At 47.3% G+C, this 23,891-nt stretch overlaps 1 protein-coding gene across 1 annotated transcript in view; it reads right to left on the bottom strand.

Moving 5' to 3' along the window:
* Positions 1-6,244: 6,244 nt before the first annotated feature.
* The window catches only part of LOC119187759 (uncharacterized), a 77,786-nt gene continuing 60,139 nt past the window's right edge, over positions 6,245-23,891 (bottom strand). Inside the window, exons 3-4 of the mRNA XM_037435837.2 lie at positions 9,856-10,215; positions 6,245-8,105 (exon numbers count right to left, since the gene is read on the bottom strand). Of these exons, the coding sequence (XP_037291734.1) occupies positions 7,907-8,105; positions 9,856-10,215 (559 nt within the window). The 3' untranslated portion in view covers positions 6,245-7,906. The remainder of the gene's footprint in view (positions 8,106-9,855; positions 10,216-23,891) is intronic.

The following is a 23,891-nucleotide window of genomic DNA, read 5'->3' as shown; positions in this document are numbered from 1 at the left end:
TTTCTTTCTTTCTTTCTTACTTTCTTTCTTTCTTTCTTTCTCTCTTTCTTTCTTTCTCTCTTTCTTTCTTTCTTTCTCTCTTTCTTTCTTTCTTTTTTCGCCTTTTTCAGCACGCCCGTCACGTTGAGAGCTCGAGCCACGTCTGCGATTGAGGCATCGCAATTCGTCCCGTAAGGTGCAGCTGGCAAACTTGACAACGTTGTCTGTGCAGAAGTGCAATCACGCAATCTGTTTATATATGCATAGAGTTCCCTTCTACTTGTGGGCACCGTTTTCTTTATTTCTCAGCCTTTCATAGACGTATTGACGGGCTCCCTTCTCTATATGACCGCGTGATGCACCTAAAACTTGCGTGACTTCTGATCTAACTGTCCATTTTTGACTGAAGGCATCAACGTTGAAAACAGCGACAGACTCGTCGCTCTAAAGCTGCCAGTGGCATAAAATGAGTCTAATAAAGAGAAGGCAGCTTTCGCTACTCCTGATGGCCTGTTAGAATTCAATGTGACGCATTTTTGACTCTGCAATGCCCCAGCCACAGTTGAGCGAATGATCGATACGGTGGTGCGGGGTCTAAAATGGAAGACCTGTATTTGTTGCTTGGACGACATCGTCATCTTTTCATCCAGCTTCTCGCAACACCGAGAACGTCTAGACGAGGGCTCACATGTCTAGCCAAAGCCAGTCTCCAGCTAAATACCAAGAAGTGCCGGTTTGCGAGCCGCAGCATCAAAGTGTTAGGCCACGTTGTCAGCAAGCTTGGCATCAAACCTGATCCAGACAAGGTGGCCGCTCTGTTGCACTGCCCTAAGCCCACCACGCTAAAAGACCTTTCGCAGCTTTCTCGGCTTAGACTCTTACTTCCGCCGGTTTGTTCGTGGTTTCGCCACTATCGCGGCTCCTCTTCACAAACTCCTGACCCCAAGTGCATAACTTATTTGGGCAGATGACTGTGAAGCTGCTTTGCAGACCCTGAAGCGATGCCTGACGTCAGGGCCAGTTCTTCGCCATTTTGATTCCACAGCACCTACTATATTACACACTGACGCAAGTGGGCATGGGAATCAGCGCTGTTGTGTTGCAGCGTGACCAGGCTTCGCAAGAGCAAGTAGTGGCTTACGCGACCGTACTCTCTTTCCAGCGGATTGGAATGACAGCATCACTGAACAAGAATGTCCGGCTATCGTGTGATCCATGCAAAAATTTCGCCCCTATTTGTATGGCCACCGCTTCACAATCGTCCCGGATCATCATGAGCTCTGTTGGTGCTCCGACTGCAGGAGTACGACTACAGTGTCACATACCGGTCGGGTCGAAAACACCAAAATGCCGACGCTTTGTCACGCTGTTGCAAAATCATGACGCATCTACCTGCTTTGCAGCACCTTTCAGCCAAGAGACCACGCAGATGACCAGTCTTAGTCCTATCGAGTTTACTGCACCGGATGACCTCCTTCAGCCCGCAGACCTCACCTCACTCCAACGTGCGGACACATACTGCCGTACAATCATCGATCGGCTCACCGGCTTGTCCGGTGTTCCCAACAGCCGTTTACGATGACAACTCACGCGTTTCAAACTTCATGATGGGGCACTACTCCGGCAAATTGACCATTCTCTCGGTAGCCGGTGGGTCCCGGTCATACCTCGCTCACTTCGACTCTAAGTTTTAGAAGCCTTTCATGACGATCCGATGGCTGGCCACTCCGATTTTCATAAAACCTACGATCGCATTAAGACTCGCCGCTTCAGGCCTGGCCTCTCCACTAGTGTTTCCAAGTACGTCACTTCCTGTTCGTTATGTCAGCACCCAAAACATTCGACATCTCTTCCCGCCGGCCCTCTACAACCTCTCCAGTGCCAATTCGCTCCCTTCGAGTTCGTCGGTCTATAGACTTATACTGACCCATTCCGCTTACCCCCGCCGGCCACCGCTGGATTGTTACTGCCGTAGACCATCTTACTCGCTACGCTGAGACGGAGCTCTTCCTTCTGGCGCTGCCTCCGAAGTTGCCGACTTTGTTCTGCATGCCGTTATCTTGCGCCGCGGTGCCCCTTGTGTTCTCATGAGTGACCGTGGCAAGACATTTCTTTCTCATGTGCTCGCTGAAGTCCTACAGGCCTCTGACACCATCCACAAGACCACCTCGGCATATCATCTGCAAACAAATGGTCTCACAGAGCGTTTTCACAGAACTTTGTCTGACATGATCTCTATGTATGTCCAGCCCAATCCCAAAAACTGAGACACAATACTACCTTTCATCAAGTTCGCCTATAACACGGCCATTCAACGCATTACAAGTTACAGCCCATTTTTCCTTGTGTATGGCCGTGCACCATCTGTTCTAGACACCAGTTTCTTGTCCACGCCCTCTGTCCCATCTGCGTCCCTTCCGGAAGAGTTTGCTGCCTGTGTCAACCCCTCGCGCACAATCGCCCACGCCAACACCTCTACCATTCAGGCCCAGTGAAAAGTTAGTTGTGATGCGACACGTCGAGTTGTGTAATTCTACCAAGGCGACAAAGTGCTCCTCTGGGCACCTGTTCGCACACATTCATTCACAGATACCTGGGTCCTTACACCGTGCTTGAACGAACATCGACCGTCAATTATCGCGTCGCTCCGGTTACTTCGGCTTCTGATCGGTGTCGTCGCGGGACCGAGATCGTCCATGTGTCTCGCCTGCAGCCTTATATCCGGCGCTTGTACGCTTATGGGCGTCTTGCTGACCGCTTTCGTGTAGGAGCTATAGGGAAATAGTGTGACTGTAGTTCATCATCTTCACCTGCGCATAAAAATCATCGTGATCATCATCATCGCAGTCTCTCACCGCGTGTTCGGTTGCTGGCTCGCGCGTCTGTGTCGAAAATACGACGGTCGCTCTTTCATAATTGACGTCGTCTCACAATCTACATATAACCATGATCTTTGTTATTTTACAGTGAAAGCTATTATCAGATTGCAACAACCGTGGTGCAGTTGTCCGCCGCCTCCGGCGGCAACCACTATCACGTGAAACACTCTTGATGGCTATTATCATCTAGAAAGCATCATCACTTCTAGTAGCGCGGGTAAGGTTACATGCCCTTAACCTCGCCTTTCCAGATCATGTGATGACGTACACGAGGGTAAGTTATACCACCCGTGGTGCGCGTTATTCTTTCCTACCGCCCGCCACTTACCTAGCCATTGGTAAGCAGCTGTGCTCTGGGCCATGGCTCTGGTGTCAGTGATGGTGTTTAGGCCGTTATATATATTATGACGTATGCATGTGGGAGGTATGCATATGAAGAAAGTTGTTATGAGCTCACAAGAGCCGATTGTGGCGTCGTAGTTGCCCACTACCGGCCCCGCTGCCTCTAGTGTACGTAACCATTCTCTCACGAAATAACAAATGAATTTTAAAAAATTGAACGGGATTTGAACCTGGGCTTTGTGCGGGGGCGTAGATTATTCTACCACAAAAACACGCTGCTACATTAAACTCCTTCACAAAAACACCCAATAGGGGTGTCATCTCGGGCAAGACATGGTGTTAACATACCTACTATTACATCGTAGTAGATTCATGTAGCAACCAGGCGTCACACAATTCAAGTAGTCCTACGAGTAGGTCGTTGGTTGCTTCCAACACTCTGCAGAAAGCTCAGCTCGTCGTGAGCCGCAGGACAACGTGCATATAATGCCTTACATGCCTTTCGCGGAGAAGCGGGTACCATGCTTCTCCGCGAAATAACGCTTATTGGCATTACTGATGTTTGCCTCCTCCTATCTTTTTGTCGTCAATTTCCTTCCCATATACAGAGTATGTAGGAGTCTTACATACGCCGGCAGAATTCTCTGTTTCTTCATTAAAGAGCTTTTTTTGTTTCTCTCTCTCTCGATTAGTTATGGCATGGTGAGTATCTCGCATCTGTACATGTATACTCCAAGACAGTGTACAACTGGCTCTAGGAAGGCAGCCCGTCCAGCATTCACTATAGCTGTGCTGCGTGTTCCGAGCAAGACTGGCAATTTTTTTCCCCATTACTTACTGTTACTTAAACGCAGTCAACTGTCCTTGTTACACGTTGTATGATGAGTCTATCAATACTAAGGTTTCGTCGGCGTAAGCGTGCAGCCTGCGTGCGTCCGCAGTCTTGGCATTCACTCGGCTCCTGGTCCGAAGACCATGGGTTCGACCCCAGCCGCGGCGGATGCACGACGAGGTATTCATCGACCGCACGTGTTACGATGACGGGGGTTTTTAAGGTTTTCGTATCTGTGCTATAATTTTCCGGGTTTCAGCGCTTGGTAAGAAGATTTTATTATAAAAAAAGGATTACATGGTGGCCTGTTAAGGGGTAAGTTTTACCAAAGACACGCTAAACAGAAAAAAAATATATTTCAAATTATTATTCTAAACTACCCTACTGCAACGACAAAAAAAAAAAACACCGTGAGTAAAAGCCTTGGCGTCATCAACCGCAGCCCATTTAGCGGCATTACGCGGCTTCGAATGTTCCGCACAGAAGTCTGAATCCATGCCCGTTCGGCTCACGCCGAAACGCGCTTCGTTCATTAACTTTTCCTTGCGCAGCGGACCTATTAGCGAAGCCCAGGAGATCTGTGTCCTTGGGCTCCACATTCACAAACACCGCAGGGCCGTGACAACACTTCACGAAGTCCGTAAGGTTGGAAAAAAGGTGTGCCGCATGTTCCGCCGGCTTTCCAACAAGTGGAGGGGGGGGGGGGGGAGATCTCAAAAGCAAGGATGCGCTTCGTCCCGCACATGCTTTTATCACGCGTCGCAACTTCATACCTGCACTTACGGAAGTATGATGATTCTTTGGAGGTTTTCATCCGCAAAATCGTCAAGCGAGCCCTCTCCCGATCACTACTTCCAACGCAAGACTTGCGAGTGGTTCGTGGACACCTACGGGGAGCTCTGGGAGGCTTGACAAACCGGTACACCCGCCTGGTGCAGACCTCGAGCCGACACTTAGATCGCCTACACCTCAGGCAGGAATTACACACAGAGAAGCGGGCATGAGTACCCGAATATTAGTAATGCGTGATCCATGTTCGAACCCTCCCCGCCAATATTTCCCGTAACTCACACGCGTCGAGTGGCGCCACGGCTTTTTGGTCTCCAGTGCCAGTAGGGCTCTAAACAAAACGTATTTTACACGGACATCGCCGGCTCTTACCGCGGGGCTTGGTATACGGTCACCATAGTCCACCAAGACGGTAAGGTGAAATTGTCTCTCCTTCCGCGCACCCAGTTCTACTCATGCTGAAGAAGTGGCCGTAGTGCTTGCTATCTCACATGACACTTACAAAATTATATTATCAGACTCCAGAGGAGCCTGCCGAAATTTCGAACTGGGACGTATGTCACCTCTGCCAAGACTCTTAAATCCTGCCCGGGAGTAGGTTACCTCGTTCACTAATCTAATCTCCCGGACATCAGGGCCAGGTAGGCAAAGAGGTGACACACGCTACCATCGCCTGCGCACTCATTCTCCGGGTCACTGCCTTGCCCACCGATGATCCCGATGATCAAGAAGACGACGATCCTCTCGACTTTTCGAGAGATAATTACCCATTACCGGGACTGACACCGCCGCTCTCCTGCGCCCTGCAAAGAAATCAGGAAGGTGTACGAGAGTATTTTCTACTATTCACCAATAAGATATACTGCACCCAGCAGTGCTTAAGCACTCCGACTCTTTTTTTTTTTACCGGCCTCTGCCAGTAATGTGTGGAGGTGGCTGACACCTACCACGTGGTATGGGCATACCAGCTCAATTCTTCGTTACTTCCAAACCCCAATCCAACCCGACAGGAGTGGGAGGCAGCTCTGCCGGCTGCCAGGAACTGCCGGCCATGGTCAGGCGTGCCAGGACAGGTGACACGACTAATCGGGTTCCTGGCAAGGGGCTCCACCTTTTAGTGTAATGGAGCTGACCCAGTAGGGGCTGGTTTCTAATACAAACGCTCTGTTAGGTTAATAAATGTTCACGGCCACCACCACCCCGCCATTATTCCAGAAGAGAACGAAATAAGAAGGAAAAAAAAGAAAGAAGAACGGCTTTACCTGTGTCCTAATGACATGGCTCACATACGAGAATTTCGCGCGAAACCTCCTGGGACATTTCAATAACACTTATTTGTGAAATCATTTCCACGCTCATTTTGGTGAAATTGGCCTCCGGTGATCTTTGATGTACGGTAGCTGTGCAAAAAAACAACAATAAAAACAAATAAAACTAAATTTTATTCCAGACATTGCGTTCCCTGCACATCTGCGCACGCGTTGTTTACATACCAGCGGGGCATACACAAACAACGCGTCAAACGAGCGAGCAAACATATGCTATATATCCTATAGCGGCATCCGTGCACACGGGCCTTTCACTAACAATCGTTACACGCCAAGGAAAAGCGCAACGGTGACTTTCGGAGGCTCCAAGTGCATGGTCCTGCAATAAATCACGCCAAGGGAACGTATTCTGAAGAACACGTGTGGATTTTATTTCTCGCCAACTTTCGCGAGACGACACGCAGTATAAATTGCAAACAAAACATCTTAACATAACGCACAAAAAACCAGCTGTGGCGAAGTTGACATTTGCCTTTTAATTTATCGCCATGAAAGTAGAGATGCCTCCGCTCAGGCATTTGGATGCGCGCACGTCGAAGCAGCGGCGGCACGCAAACAAACAAGAGAAAAAAAAAGCACGAAGCAGCAATGGAATGCTGTTAAGTGGATAATAAAGTTGATTAAATTGAATATATATGCGACAGGGCTTCCCCGTCAGTTTTGAACTGTTGAAAACTGTCAGATGGCGCGACAGAAAAAAAAGAAAAAAAAAACTATTGAAGTGAACACCGCACAATTTGGGCGTGTGCAGAAAAGAAAAAAAAACAACAACAAATTTACCAGTTTTGCCCTCTCATCTCGCGAGAGTAATATACAGAAAACATCAACTAAGTATATCGCAATATTATGATGAGATGGAAAGAACTAACGAGTCAGTCAATGTATACATGACAGTCGCAAGGAAGTTCAAAATAGACCAATTCGTGAAGTGTTTTACTTAGCAAATAATTATATTCTCGTCACGTTGCGGGTAAATGTATTATTGAATGCTGTCCAACTTTTTTTTATATTGATTTTCAATATTGCACTCGAAACAGTTACGCTAGCAGCATTAAGCCTTTGTTTTTTTTTCTTTTACACCTCCGGATACGTTAAAACGGCCCGATGTCTGATCATCGCATGGGTGAACGAATCCTAGATATCCACCAAAAAATGCTCACAGAAGCTTGGCTATGTTCTCGCTGCTACGAACAAGTCAAGAATTGTAAAACGTCTGGTGTACGAGCGTTGCGTGCCGCGATGTTGCAATAAGAGCTCTAAGAAAATACACACATGGTGTTATACAAGGACTTCCTCTCCAAGTGGATGGTCAAATGAAACACAGTTGTCACATCTCGTGCACCGCGACAGACCGTCGCGACAAGAAGGGTTAAAGTGGGACGGCCAATCTTTAGCCGTGTCTTGGAAAAGCAATAACAGCACTCAAACATTAAACGTATTATGCCTGGCTCTCCCCTAGAGTCTGCATGTTCGGAACGTTGTCAACCAACGCTGTATCAAGTTCTACGCCCACATCCGTAGAAAAAAAAAAGATAACGTAGAAAACAAGAAGAGCATTATGCCGGCCGCACTCAGTGTCCGGTTTTCACAGAAAATAATTGTCTCGTATTCTGCAGCGCAGGCTTCGACGTGAAATGGCGACGCACTTCAGGACGTCGTCACGCACTCATTTGCAAAACAGAGGCTGGTAGACACGCATCGTCCGTGCGGCACCAGTTGTGACCAACGCAGTGTACTGAAGGGCATGGTGGTTCTTGCTAGGTCCTGCCGGGGCCTCGAAGCAGCTGCGTCTCCTTCCTGTCGGCTTTCCCCACGTAACAGGAGCAAGCTACCGGCAGCCGGAAGGTGTCCATGTGGATGCCCTCCTGGCGCGTCCACACCACCAGCCGATGCAGATTGTACTTCTGTACGCACCGAGACGATTGCACCAGGTTGCTGCAGCCACCGCCAGGTTCCCTGCATGCGAATGCGGCATTCATCAGACGGGGAAGCCTGCTTCCCGTACAAAGCAACGTTCAAAGCTCACATGGTAAACAGTCAGCAGCCGTCTGCTGCTATGGTGTGTTAAAAGGTCAGTGTGGGCAGCGTACACGCTGGGAGGCTCTATATGTGCTTGACCACTATATGGCCATCGACAAATGGGCACATAGCTTGTGCACTGTTTTTTTTTTAATGCCTTTTCTGGCCGCCTTTCTAAACGACTATCGAAAGGCTGGGTGCTCGCCATCAGTCAGGTTACTGGCAAAAAACAAAACAATACAAAACAAACCAAAACATAAGCATTTCTCATACCTGATGTTGCATTGGCGCAACATTGAGAATGATGCCGTGAAATATCTGATGTATAGGCGCCACGCGCTGAAATAAGGGTATGGTTATGACGTTCTATCCATGACACTTTCAAAGAAGACATTTTTTGAGAGTCGAGGTGAAGTGAGGGTGTGCTCGCCATCCCCAGCCACGAAAACTTTATCATCCCCAATTACAGACTGAATGAATTGTAGACGTGTATCAGAACTATGCTTATATATATATATATATATATATATATATATATATATATATATATTCGCAATAATTACTTATTTTCGATGCCCTCAAAGCACAACACGGCTTCCACCACTCCTCCATTGTACCGCTCTCGTCTGTATATGGGTAAATACACGAAAAAAATTGATGGAACGTTTCCCATTTTCTTCTAAGAGCAGATATTTCTAAGCTTTTTGTTGCGAAGTATAAATTGTGGGATTGTTGGCTAGTTGGTAATGCAATATTGAACTTCTAGGCGCAAAAACTTCCGACAAGTAACACAAAAGAGGAGGACGAGCGCCCGGTAGTGCAAACAAAAATTATCCTTATCACGAACCCGTACGTGTTCGAGTTTTCCTCTTCTGCTTCGCTCCCACAACACATGCGCCGATTTGTCGAGCGTGTAATTCAATGGCTATGATGAGTGGGTACGTTATACGCGACTAAAAATCACGCAACACCACGTTACAACTAGTCACGGGACCAAAATCACTTGGCATCACGTGGAAATAAGTCACGCGACTAACAATCGCGTAACATCAGGTAACACCACTCACGAGACTAAACATCACGTAACATACCGTATCATCGAGTGACGTGACTTAAATTACGTAACACACGTAACTAGTCACGTGACATGTGCGTAGTGGGGAGAACCGACCGAAATCAAAGAACAGACAGCTCTAGCCATACTAGCAAAATCTTGGCATCTATTGCAGAAACTCGGCTATACCAGCAAAACTTAGCAAGGTCAAACATTAGCTCCGCTGTGACTTTCAGTCTGGTACCACTAGGACAAGCTGCGCTCTTTTTCTTCGTACAGTGACTAATCACGGAACAATGACGAAACGAACCATTAAGACAGTTCTACTCCATCCCCCCCTCTCTCTCTAAAAAAAGACCAATGCCATGCCGTAGCACACGTTCCCTCTCTGTTGTTTCAAAGTTATTACTTTAGTGAAGCCAGCTTTATCAGCAGTCTAATTCAACCAGCATAAAACAGGGGAGTGTAAGCGTTGCGACCATGTGAAACGGGGCTTACGCATAATCAAGACGTCGCCACTCGATGATAGAAAGGCGAATGCCGTCTCTGTATCTGGAAACTTAAGTGCTGTCCTTTCATTGCATAGTCACGATCTCACAAAACATGCAAGAAGCTGTATAAGGTCAGACTCACATGCACTCTTCGGTGCGCACTATCTGCTGGAAGGCTCCGCGACCATGCGGACTGTGCATGTTGACCACCACCTTCCAGAGGCCTTGCACGGTACGGGCCCGCAGTGGTCGAGCGTGCGTCACGCGAGACGTGCATGCGAACATGCTGCCGTCGTCCCTCAGGGACGACAACTCGGCGACTGTGCCGTTTTCACCACTTCCCGACGCTTGCTCGCCGTTGTTGTCGCGTGCAGCCGGGGATTCCTTGAGAGGCACCAAGCCGTCGACAAACAGGGCGGCTGCCGCGTTGCCCTCGGGAGTCTCCGGCAGCAGCCTCTGCATCGTGTTTTGCTCCAGGTCCACGGACAAATGCAGAGCCGCCCTGCGTGAACGACACCATGAGCGAACAGACCGAAGTGTAGACGTGGAGAAAACGAGTACGCGTCTTGATCGTATGAGACTGTAACGTCGTTGAAAATGTTTCGACGCTCCCCGATCACGCGGTGGTTGAATAACTCGAACACCTGGCGACTCACTTTGTATCACTCGCGCTTCATTTTGCACTGGCAACGCATTCGCCACTAACTGTGATAACGAAAAGGGATAACCGTGCACAATCATACAGCAGCGCAGGTGTCTGTTAACAATCACTGGTAGTCGTGACGATAGTTATAGCGCGAGAACAAAATGACGACACAGAGACAAGAAGGACACGATTGTCTCTGTGTCGTCGTTTTGTTCTCGCGCTATAACTATCGCCATGCCATACCAACTAGCCCAAGCTGCCACACTGGTAGTCGTGGCGCGTTTCGTACTCTTCTATGTGATTCATAATTAAAGATCGCAGAATACAAAAGGAGACGTCAATAACTGCGTATATTAGCTTAGTTGTACATAATGTTGGAGGACAGAGGCTCCATATACTTGATCGACCACCGAGAATGAATTTTAGTTTTAATCGTGACCTAATCGGCAACAGGACAAATAGGCAGGTTAGTTGGTATTGCATATGCACAAAAAACTTGGAGCGAAATTAGAAAGATGCTGAACGAAGAAAGACATACACGCACCACATGAATGCGTATGGTGGGACGACAGCCATGGTTACAAATAAAGCTTCACTATAAGCATCCTCCTCCTTGCAATAATTTTACAACGACCAGTAGGCTGGAACAAGGCTGGTATCTGACGCTTTATGCATATGGTGGAAGACAAAAAAAAAAAAAACTGCTCACACTACAAACGGCTAGTATACTACAGGAGAGGTGTTCGCCTGAGCATTCTATCCATGTCGAATTCAAATGCATTACCTCTAAGCGCGAGATTCAAAATTAGCCCCTTTACGGCTATTAAAAAAAGATGGGGGGGGGGGGGGGGATGAGGCTGAATTCTACGCGGACTTCAGGATAGCCCCCGGAGTAACAAGTACTGACCACCATACCATGCCATCATAGCGATGCATTAGAGCCAATTATGTTTGCAGAAAAAACAAATAATTCTATGTATTCACTGTATACGAAAGCAGACGCCATGAACCTTGTATTGACCGGTTGAAAGAGCACGCCATACTGAACCCTTTCAAGCGAATACCCAGCCCCACAGTACTATGGCCATTCAGTTTAGTTGTTAGTGTACTATTCCAGTCGAGTTACAACTGATTACAAGCTCACCGTCAACTATTTGCTAGACAGCGCCGGCTGCCCGTAAACGAAGATAACCTTCAGCTTATAGGGCATCGAAAATATCTGCATTATTCGATAGGCGTCTAGAAGGGTTTAAAGCACCTGTAGACCAGCAAGGTTTGCCAGTAATGCCATCATTCCGCCGCCGGCGTCGGCACTGTTGGTTGTGAACGAAAAGTTAAGAAAGAAGCGAATAAAACAAAGAATAAAAATTTCTGTGTCATTGAGGACCGAACCCGGGCCGTTCACGTGGCAAGCAGGTGCCCTACCATGCACAAAGCCACAATGTTACTTGCAGCTACTCAGGCGAGTGGATGGAGTTTCCTTAACGAATTTTTTTTCGACAGGTGTCACAACGAAAACGAGCCTATTCGGCGATTTGTAGGCGTATTTGGGAGGCCACCAAACTACGCCGAAAAAAGCCGAGATAGTGCAGCCATCGCCGCTGAAAACACACAGGAACTTTCAAACAGCTCTAAGCATGGACAACTATGTTCATCTAGCGGAAAACATGTCGTGCCTTTTAGAGGCGTTGATCAAGCAAACAGCAAACGTCAGATAATGTGCTGCCATCTGGGAGTCATTGTGAGACTCTTTATGGCCTCCGAGATGGCGAGCGTGTGGCGTGTGTTTTGGAGGCCATGCGACTCTTGCTTTAGATCAAAAATCATTATGTACCATTCGCGCTCGCGCGCGCTGGTACAATCTTCTGTGTGCGTGTGTGTATGTAACAAAACATTTGAATAGACCCGCAGGTCGCGGGATCGAATCCCGGCTGCGGCGGCTGCATTTCCGATGGAGGCGGAAATGTTGTAGGCCCGTGTGCTCAGATTTGGGTGCACGTTAATGAACCCCAGGTGGTCGAAATGTCCGGAGCCCTCCACTACGGCGTCGTTTTGGGACGTTAAATCCAACATATGAATGAATGAAACATTTGAATAAGTATTCACTTAGCGGTTGAAGGGCGCACTTGGGGCTGGATTTCGCTATCGCGTTCAACTCTTAAAGGCGAAACTTAAGGGTCCGCCATTTTTTTTTACTAATTTAACTGAAGGGTTCATTTAAACATATACGTAGAGCAAAAGAACGAAGTGGCCCCGCCGCGGTGGTCTAGTGGCTAAGGTACTCGGCTGCTGACCCGCAGGTCGCGGGTTCGAATCCCGGCTGCGGCGGCTGCATTTCCGATGGAGGCGGAAATGTTGTAGGCCCGTGTGCTCAGATTTGGGTGCACGTCAAAGAACCCCAGGTGGTCGAAATTTCCGGAGCCCTCCACTACGGCGTCTTTCATAATCATATAGTGGTTTTGGGACGTTAAACTCCACATATCAATCAAAAGAACGAAGTGGTATCACCTGACGTATCACTGCATAAATTCCGCTGTACACTAGCCTGTACCAGCGCTGACTCTTCTGTGCGTCAGTACAGGGCGAGGCATGCTCACAAAGCGCGCCCATGCACCGTGCATTGTTCTGTCGAACCATGTTCTATTTATCTCAGCGGGGGCGTGTGCTGCAACGTTAATATTCGGAATATAAAATGAGAGGAAAACGATTCGCCTACTCTCGCTGCCTGACCGTCTGAACTGCGTTGATATAGGCTTATGGAGAAGGAACCACCTATAGCAGACGACGGTTTTGTGGCGATGCGCGCTTTGTGGCATACCCTCGCCCTTTTTCGAACTTGGCTCCGTCATGGCGCTGGCGCACAGAAAAGTCACCGGTCGCGAAAGTTATTTAAAAATTCGGGCAGCTCGATGGTTGGAGTCATCTACCGCGACATAACTCCATAAGAGCTCGGAAGTTCGAACGGTGATGTAAGCGCTTTTATTGCCGAGAATGCGCAGTCGTTGTCAGTTTGTTAACAATTACTCTTCTTGCACACTCGCCCTTTCGAATTTCTGTAGGATTTCGCAGGATCTCACTGGACTAATGAAAATGAAGCTTTAGCTTGGTACACCTTATATCAAATTAATATAGCCCATATATTGACAATGAATCTATAAGAAGGATCTAATCGCTGATTTATACGCCGATCTCGCTGGTTCAAGAATATAACATCTGCGAAATCTTCTTAAACATTGTAACCTAACGTAAGCTTTAAACTTATTTATCACAACTTACTCATCAGATTAAAGCGCTGTATCACAGACGCAGTTTCAGAAATTCAATATCTATTTTTGATAAACGGTATCGCAAACTTCGTGGTGTGTGCATCATTGAGAGAGCTGCGGATCTTGGTTAGTATTTATTTGTTTCAAAGTCTCTAAGTACAATTTTTCGCTCTACCGTCACTACAGAATTTACCTTATTGACCCAAGTGCAGCAAATTTCGTTTAATCCTGTCCAGTGGTTGTCTTGTGAAAGCATTTCCGCGTTTCCCGTGTATTTTTACATGCGGCATTGAAGTCGGTGTCGAGCTAACTGCTTCCTGCTAATGACCGTCGGAATGCAGCTTCCTCCGACGTTACTTCCTGGTACAAAAATAGCGAGTGTATGAGAATGACCTTGCCGACGTGAAAACAAAAGCGACTTGCGTTGACACTGCTCGTGATGATGTCTAGTTTTGGGGACCAAGGCGTAATATTTTTGCTGCTTCCAAGGACCATGAACACCACGACGTTTCTATACACCACTACATGCCTCCAGGCGCCTCAACGCCGCAGGCAAACTTGTATTCCTTTCAACCAAGCGGCCATATCTGAATCGCTACGACTATCGTTCCTAGCCACATGATTACAAGTTCAAGTATCCGTGCATACTACTTAACATTGTATGGACGGAGGAACTTTATTTACAGTCCTGAAAGACGCGGCTAGCACGCAGTGGGCTAGAAAGAAAAGTCTGAAGAGAAAAAAAAAGAGGACAAACATGGCATCCCAGCGACTATGCGATACATTAACCCCCCCCCCCCCCCCCCCACACACGTGTCTCTGGCTCGTTGCTGTTCAGTACTGTACACCGTCAGATACGACACCGGAGACACCGTCTCCGGTGTCGTATGTACACCGGAGACACCGGTGTACATACGACTGTACTGTACACCGTGTCGACTGTACTGTACACCGTGTCGTACTGTACACCGGAGACACCGTCAGATACGACATCGTCTGGGGACTTGTGGCGTTTTGCGAGGTTTCATTGCCGTTCCTTGGTAATGCCCATAAAAGCGCAGTGGGCGCGAGTCGAGCTTTAATCATTGGTCCAAGCTATGAGGACTAATGGCAGTGGTTTCATCCAGGTGAGTACACGGTGGCCGTCGGCCGGCCATCCGGAAACGTCTCCGCCCAGCGACCCCCCCTGACGCCACCGCTGTGTAGCAGGATGCGTTCCAGCTGCGGAGGTTTGTGTGTCGCGGCGCTGACGCAGCAGCAGCGGCGGCGCCTGACGAGAGCCGTCATGCGCCGGGGAGCGCGGCACAATGCAAGCGCGCGCTGCTCCGGCATCACGTTTATGAGAGCGAGCGACGTATTGCGCTGCGATACACCGTACATGACAACGTCGTCTTTCGTGCGCGCAGTTACTCCCGCTCACTATATACCCAGCTGGCATTTTCGCCCACTCTCGAACAACATTGTAGCAAAAGGTGCGGAAAATGGGGCTATGCTCCGGTGCATCTGCGGCGGATAACGCTAAAGTAGATGTCTGTCTACGGCGGCGAGTGCATTGTCAGCGGTCACGCGTACACCGTAAATAGGCATCGCGAAAGGTTAAAATACGCATATTTCTTTTTTTCTGATTTTTTTTTGCTAAGCGAAATAATGTACCTCTGCGCCGCTGCTGCGCAAACATAGCTGAATCGCAAAGGAATGTCTCCGTCATAATGATTGCCCACTTGAAACTACCATGCGTCTAAAGAAAGCGAATACGGAAAACCTGAAAGAAGTAGCATTCCATTTTCGCTCAAATCCATGGTTACGAATCGGAGAGCCGTCGAGCTATCCGATGCAAACTGCCTAATTGGATTGACCACATTCCACGGCAGTGCCAGTGGAATCCTTACGGTAATCCATCGAGTGGGCGGGAACTGCAAGGGTTTCAATAGGACAGGCTGGGCCAAAAGTCTTTACTGAGAAGCTCGTGCCCTAAATGGGTGAGTCGAAATCAATAATGTCGATGTACCGAAAAAAATGGCTAAGTCCACTTTCCCCGACAGCATATACACATCTACAGGGCGTGGAAGTCATACGTGACATAACGAGCATTAGAAACTCCGTTTCGATCAGCTAAATGCCGCACTGCTGTAGTAATCTGGGAAAGTGACTTGGCTCTAAGTTTACATTGCGTAAACGCAGGGAGGCTCCAAAAGAGCGCACGACTTATGGTAACTAGACTGCCGGCTCAGTTTTCTACTAGGCTGTTTCCCCGTCCTTTCTTTACACGTTATTGTTGCGAAGTTGTGAAGCCGTATAGCAAAACGTTCCATTGCATTACGTTTTATGCAAACGTTCCTACTTTAAGCACGATCTGTGAAAGCCCATAGTAAGCTACATATACCTACATGATAGCTTGTGGACGAACTATTCACGAAAAATGACGAGAACTACGTTCAGGTTGGATCATATACAAGCCGGCTTCGCTTCTACAACGCGACGACGTTAGGCCACAATGAGCAAGCTTTAATTATAGTATATATGCCTTCTAACTCCGCTTGTTTTAGGTACGCAGAAAGACTGCTAAAGTTCAATGTAATAAAAATATAGAAAAAACTGCAATTGAATACAAAAGCTTCTTGAAAGGGATATAAGCAAGTGCATCAGTTAACACGCACCAAGTTCGCGTCCAAAAACAGCAGGACCTAAGCGGCGCCGATAACGAAATTCTTTAGCTTGCGTCTGAACCAACGCACTCGGAGGCGCTATTGCAATCCGCTCTTATTGGAATGCGGTCGACGCAGCTGGAGGGGAAGACTTCATGCCATCGGCAGCACCAAACACGCAACGATTCTCTTCCTCTGGGCTCGCTGGTCTAAAGGCCCTCCGTTATGATGACACATCGTCAGTGTCAACCGGTTAGGCAGAGTGAACGAATGAGCGGAACCAAGCGAAGCTGCGTGATATGCCATTCTATGCTTGGGGGAAAATACGCAAGTGAGAACTAATCCGCCGCAGTTACCTGAGATAGGCTGGAATACGTGGCGCAAGATTGACCAAGAGAAAAAAAGACGAGACAGAAAGGCGCTCTTTATGTCTCGTCTTTTTTTCTCTTGGTCAACCCCTTCCGCCACGTATTTCAGCCTAATATGTACCAACTAGCCCAACATAACGTACTATTAAGCTTCATTTCTTCTACAAGGGGCCCTTTGCAGTCTGTTTTACCTTCTACTCAGGCTCAGGATTACGTACACTTGATCGCTTCTGCTTCTTGCCGTGCTAGGTTTATTGGTTATTGCTTAAGAAAAGGTCTAATACCCAACGACGTCACGTTGCTTTTTGGTCCTGTTCAACCCTCGTTTGGCCACGCTAAACGCATCTGCAAAATTCTTAAGTCGGACCTTTGGAGGCAAGTACGCCTATACCATGACCTGCTACGACTGTGGTGTTTCTCGAGTTTCCCGGGAATTATAGCTGAAGAACAACTGCGGTTCTTTCGTCGCTCAGCAAAAGACACAACGGAGTACTGGTGGCAGTGCGTCTTGGTTCGTCTTCCCAAGCTCCAGACCAAGCGACCAATGCCGGACAATTTAAGAGTTCTTGGGAACGTGGTTCTTCCTGAGAAGGTTGCTTTGATGCTCAAGAATAGACCAAAGTTCAGCGTTGTTCCTAAGGTACCAGACCACGAATTGCTTGTCCTGAACCGAGGCATTTCCCGCAGTGCTGACGAAGAAAATCGCGAGCGCTGCCTGCTTGAGCGTGCGGACTCACTTTTGCGGAACCGTAGAAATCACCGTCCCAATTTGACCACAGGCGGAGTTGTCTCGTACTTCAAGGAGCATGAACTTTCCCTTCTTCAGGCAGACAAAGAAGGCGGATTTGTGGTGATGTCTACCTCCAGTTTCCAGGACAAAGCCAGTTCTGCTATTATGAAGAATGTTGAGTCTACAACTGTAACAGCGTCAAAGGTAAAACGTCGTGCTGTTGAATTGTGCAAGAGATTTAATTTAGCCAATCTGGCTAAATCAGTTTTTGAATGCAAGAAAACTTCCTTGGAAGTGTTTTTCAATGTAAAAACGCACAAAGTTGACATGCCGTTCAGGACAATTGTGACAGAAAATGGTACTTGGCAGCTGCAAGTGAGTCGCTATCTGTTGAAAATTTTAAATACGTTAGTGTTTGTAGATCCTTTTGCAACAAAAAGCTCCTATGACGTCATAGATTTCTTGAAAACCAGAAGTGACATCAGTTATCTTTTTTCAATTGACGTTGAGGATCTTTTTTATTCAGTGCCTCATAATGAACTTTTATCTTGTGTAAGGGACTGTATCGAGGAACATGGGGGCACAACTTTTATCAATACCTCTGGCGTATCTGTTTCCAACTTCATGTCAATTTTAGAATTTTACCTTCGTAGCACCTTTGTCTCTTTTAATAATGGGTTGTTTATTCAACGGAAGGGCATTTGTATTGGCTCCTGCGTTGCACCTGTCCTTTGTAGCATTTTTTTGGCGTCTACTGATCGTTCTTTAGAAAATGCTGTTGATCCAGGAAAAGTCCCTAAGATTTTTAGATATGTGGACGATTTCCTCGTGATGTTAACTTCTACTAACCCTGTAACGCACTCTAGTGAGGTAGATTTGGTTTTAAACCTGTTCCGACAACATGGAAAAGGCTTGATTTTTACGCATGAACTGCCCATTGACGAAAGCTTGCAGTTTTTAGATATTAACCTGACTCTGGGCGAGGGTCATGTCTGTTGGAAGTTCAGCCCTAGAACGAGAAAAGGACTTCTTTCTCATGATTCTGCACATTCTAAGGGGGTGAAGAGGTCTATAGCTGCTATGTGTTTTCGTTCTGCGCTGTTCAAGTCATGCCAGCACACAGTGTTTGATAGTTTTTCCATTCAGGTATCGCGGCTCACTGCAGCCAGGTTTCCTTATTCGGTCTTAGTCAGTGTGTCTGAAACATTGCTGCAGAGGCTGAAGGGGGAACGCAGGAGGCCAGAGCCATTGCAAGGACAGAAGAAAAGACCGCATGTTGTACCATACATGCACAAAATGTCCCACAACCTGAAAAAGGTTGCAAATCGGCACCATGTGCCAGTGGTTTTCTCTGCTCCAAATAAGCTTTCAAGGCTCTGTGCCCGCATTTCTTCAAGAGGTGCCAAGGTGGTGTGCGATAAGAAGCCCGTAAAGATGTTCCTGCGTTGTGCTGTGGGCACTGTTCATGAAATTCCCCTGAGCTGTGGCAAGGTCTATATAGGCCAGGCAGGGTGCTGTACAAATGACCGTCTAAGGGAGCATGCCTTACCAATTAGGAATGGAACAGGGTCTCATTTGCCCTTTCACTGTGCTTCGTGTGGCTGCACGCCGCAGTTCGATCGCACGCGAGTACTTGGAAGGAGGCGGGATGCGCTGACGCGGGAGTTACTCGAAGCCTTTCACATAATGAAGAAAGGTGACTCGTGCGTCAGCGTGCCTTCAGTTGTGTTGCATAACAGTGAATTCCAACTGTTGGATCTAGATGTACTTTAGTTAGGTGCTACGAAGTGTCTGTCAGTAGTTTTTTCCTGGTTTTTTCGTCGCATTTTTTGCGCAGGCTCGGGTGTGCTTGGTTTTTTTTTTTTTTTTGACGTCTCTACATCAGGCATATCTGTTTGTTGCTGGTTCCCAGATATTATGTTTGCAATTATCGGTTATTACATCATAAAAATGTTCATGCCTGCACGTGCGGTGAATGAAATGGTCTGCGCATGTCCTTCAAGAGACTATATATTGTGAATGCTTCGTGAAAATAAACTTAGTTGTGAGTTGGCGCTCTTTCTGTCTCGTCTTTTTTTTCTACCTTGCGCCACGTATTTCAGCCTAATATGTACCAACTAGCCCAACATAACGTACTATTACCTGAGATAGTTCTCAATTAACAAGATGACAGTATCTAATAACGTTCCACAAATTCCTTTTTTCAAGTCCAGTGTTTCAACTAAGTGGCTTCACATCATCTTAAAAATCGGGGCATGTTACCAGCACGCTACAGGTTTCGCCGCGCTTTAGCATTTGCTTATAAAGAAAGAAAATGAAGCCATAATAATTTATTGATTGATATGTGGTGTTTAACGTCCCAAAACCACCATATGATTATGAGAGACGTCGTAGCGGAGGGTTCCGGAAACTTTTGACCACCTGGGGGTTCTTTAACGTCCACCCAAATCTGAGCACATGGGCCTACAACATTTCCACCTCCATCGGAAATGCAGCCGCCGCAGCCGCGATTCGATCCCGCGACCTGCGGGTCAGCAGCCGAGTACCTTAGCCACTAGACCACCGCGGCGGGGCAATGAAGCCATAATAGAATGTTCGCCTCGGTGAACAGTGGCTAAGGTACTCGGCTGTAGACCCGAAGGTCGCATACCGGCCGTGGCGTTCACGTTTCAATGGAGGCCAAATGGTGCATGTCCGTGTACTGTACGATGTCAGTGCACCTTAAAGAATACCAGATGGCCAAAGTTTTCTGAGCCCTCCACTACGGCGTCTCTAATAATCACATCGCGGGTTCGGCCGAGACGTGAAACCCCAAATAATATTGAGCCCATTATATTCAAAACTGACGTTACGGACTCACCTGCACGCTTCAGGGCTGCAAATGTTATAGGGCGCATATTCAGTACGCGTGAACATCGTTCAATTTTGCGACTTGAAGCATGGGACAGGCGTACCTAAACATTCGAGTACTGTGCCACAGTCTTATTGGCACTATTTTTTCGCGCCTTGTTTAGTGTCTGACCGGCGGAGCTATTATTATTATTATTATTATTATTATTATTATTATTATTATTATTATTATTATGGTTGTTGTTGTTGTTGTTGAAGTAAAAAAAATATAAGAATATTTTCTCACGGCTAATTCTATAGTGAGCGCCAAATGAAGACGAAAACATGGCTTGAAATACGTAGACAGGATGAAAGCGTGTTCTGTTCTACATTAACCAGCCAGAACAGCAGGGAGCCATCTAATTTTATTTCCATTAATAAACGGCGACATGTGTCCATCTTCCACTGTAGCGTGTTCATCTATAGTGTCAGTATCATGCACTGCTACATGTCATGTTCGTTTTCTTTTTCATTGTTGTTTACATGCATGAGACATGTTGGATAATTTGGGTAGTACAGCACAAGAGATTTGAACAATCATTAGCGGTACATTGTACGTATTTCTTTTAATAGCCTCACCTCATTCTTTCGTCATTTTCAAACAGCTGATATGCTTTAACTTCCTGCTATGACCACGTGCAAGATAGGCTTTTTCATGAGCACTGTCAATGGAAAATGACAAGAGTGGCAAGTTTTTTTCATCGCGTGAATGAACTAGCCCTAGCTACCACTCTTATAATTGACAAGACAGCTTACGTTCCTCTCCTCATACAATACACCATGTATAAGTTAACACGCTGAGAAACAAAATACACGTTGCCGTGTTAAGCACTGATGTTACTCACACACCTGGACATTTACGTTTCTATTCTCATCACACACACACACACACACACACACACACACACACACACACACACACACACACACACACACACACACACACACACACACACACACACACACACACACACACACACACACACACACACACACACACACGCACGCACGCACGCACGCACGCACGCACACACACACACACACACACACACACACACACACACACACACACACACACACACACACACGGAGCTACAATAAAAGTCACAAGCAACTACGTCCACGTAGAAACTCCCTTTGAGTCAGATGAATTGCTTTTCAGTCAGGCTGGCGGGGAGAAAGTTAACATTTAGAGACGGGAGGGCACTCCTTCCTGCATTAGCATAAAAGAGTTGATAGCCCGTCCAACGTCCGCCGCTGGTAGTGCTCATTTTGTCTTCTTGAGCGACAGAAAACACGTCGTAGGTTCGCAACGCGCCCACTAGATGGCGCTACCAGTCGGCCAATATTTTCTATGCTCGGTTTTGTAACCCTACTTGTAATCCGCAAATGCAAAAAACTTACACTCACAAAAAAAATAATAATAAGTTTTAACACACAGAAGCAATAACAAACGCCACTGGTGAAGGTAATGTTCTCGCCAATAGTGCAATTTGAACCCACGCCCGAGAGGTGGGACTGCGCACAGAACGCTGCGCTTTAGACCGCTCGACCAATTCTTCTTCCCGGCTTCATGAGGTTAACTTTTCATCCAAAACATTTGCAAAGAAACTTAAACCGACTTTTTTGGTGCAAACAACTAAAATTTTTATGTTGAAAGAGCACCAAGATCACTAGGTTTCTTTCATTTACGGTGTCACGCGCGTGAATTAAAATTCATGTTGCTGAAAAAGATGTAGACAAATAAGCGAAAATTCTGCAGGCCCGTGCGCTTAGATTTAGGTGCACGTTAAAGAACTCCAGGTAGCCGAAATTCGCGGAGCCTTACGCTACGGCGTCCCTCATAATTATATCGTAGTTTGGGACTTTAAACCCCCGAAATTACTAGTAACGATGAATCGGCAGATGCTTCCTTTAGAAAATGAACTCTTTAGAGCGAAAGTAAGACTTGGCGTGGATGGTTTGAGGTACATTAGGGCGACAAACAATTTTATCTGGCTAGTAAATTACCCTTTCGCAATTCCAATAACGCATCTCTTGCGACGAGGAGACGCTTGATAACCGAGAAACGAAGAAAGAAGAAGAAAAGAAGAAATCGCCGTGGCTGATGCCACTTCGAAGCCCCCACGCCAACTCGCTATGGCGTCAAACATTTCGATAGCGTCTGCCAGTACCTACATATAGTTCTTTATTGGCAAAAATAAATAGACTGGCCTCTGAAGAAGCCAGATAGTTAGGCCGCGTTCACACTGAGCATTCCGGCCGCCGAAAGTGCTCCGAATCCGGTTCGGCGGCGGCGAGATCCGCCGAAAGGGCCCTCTCCACGCCGATCGCTCTCGGACCGATTTTTGCGGCGTCTGCCGCCGAATCGGTCACCGCGGACCAATAGGAGCGCTAGTCAAGGAATTTTGAAAAATGGCGGCCAAGCCCTACTCACTTGTTATGCCGCAGTGCACGTAACTGAATGTTGAAACCAACGGGAGTTTAACCTACTCTGTGTCTACTTCGCCTCCGTATTTCGTGAAAGAGGTGACCGAGCTTGCTGTTGGCGTGACCGAGCTTGTTGCGGTCTTGCAGAGCAAAACGAACCCACCAACGCCGCTGGCGTCGGTGGTTTTTCTGCTCTTCGTGCATTACAAGACAGCCACTTGCCAGCAAAGTAAGCAGTACTGTCTTTTCTTGCTTCTTGCGTACGAGAATCGTCGAAGTATACACCACCGGATAGCGTAGTAGCGTTTGCGAGCCGCGGCAACAACCAGGTGACAGCGCATCCATCCCGCGTTCGCCCCGTAGTAGATGGCATATTCGGCGGTGCGGGGCGCGTCCAGTGCGAACGACGCTGCGTTTCGGCGGCCGGGGATTTCGGTCGCTGTAGAAAGCGGATGTTTCAGTGTGAACTAGGCATTAAAGGGCCCCTGCAACACTTTTTGAGCATGGTCCTAAAACGCTGCTGATCGGTAGTAGAGGTTCTCGACAACACGCGAGACAAATATGATAGCACAGCACGAGGCCTGGAATTCACAATAAATGATCAGAGTCAGCTAAACATTGCTTTCTCTTCTCTCGACAAATCACGGAAGACGCTAGAAAATCACTCGTAAAAAGCCTATCTATCAGCCATTGGCTTATTTGAACATCGCGCGCTCAGTCGTTACAAAGACCGCCGCGGGAGGCCGCGACTTGTCCACGCATGCGTGCGCGGTCACACTGAAAGCCGTACATTCGAAGAAAAAAAGTGCTCAAGGCCACGAGGCACGCGTGGCGTTTTTATTTGCCCCTGTCATCCTCTTCTACTTAGCTTCCAGCGCTTTCGACGGGACGAGAGAAAAGAGAACGCAATTGCAGCGTGCGACAAAGTTTTGTAACTCCACTCGAACTGTACGGATTCTTAAAATTTTTGCGGCGTTGAAATCGTGGGGCAATATGCTCTTCCAGTGAATTCAGTCCATGGTTACTTGTAAACGACTTTTAGGGTCCCTTTAAAATACGTTTTCGGAAATGTTCTTGAGCTAATATGACTCAATTACGCGAAGAGTCCTTTAATTCCGTGTCGTTGCTTTAACGCTCATGTCCAGATATTTCTTGCTCTCTCTCTCTCTCTCTCTCTCTCTCTCTCTCTCTCTCTCTCTCTATA

Source organism: Rhipicephalus microplus, chromosome X, assembly GCF_043290135.1.
Source record: "Rhipicephalus microplus isolate Deutch F79 chromosome X, USDA_Rmic, whole genome shotgun sequence".
In the NCBI taxonomy this organism is placed as follows: domain Eukaryota; kingdom Metazoa; phylum Arthropoda; class Arachnida; order Ixodida; family Ixodidae; genus Rhipicephalus; species Rhipicephalus microplus.
The sequence above is the reverse complement of the archived record's forward strand: the minus strand, read 5'-3'. Positions and strand labels throughout refer to the sequence as shown.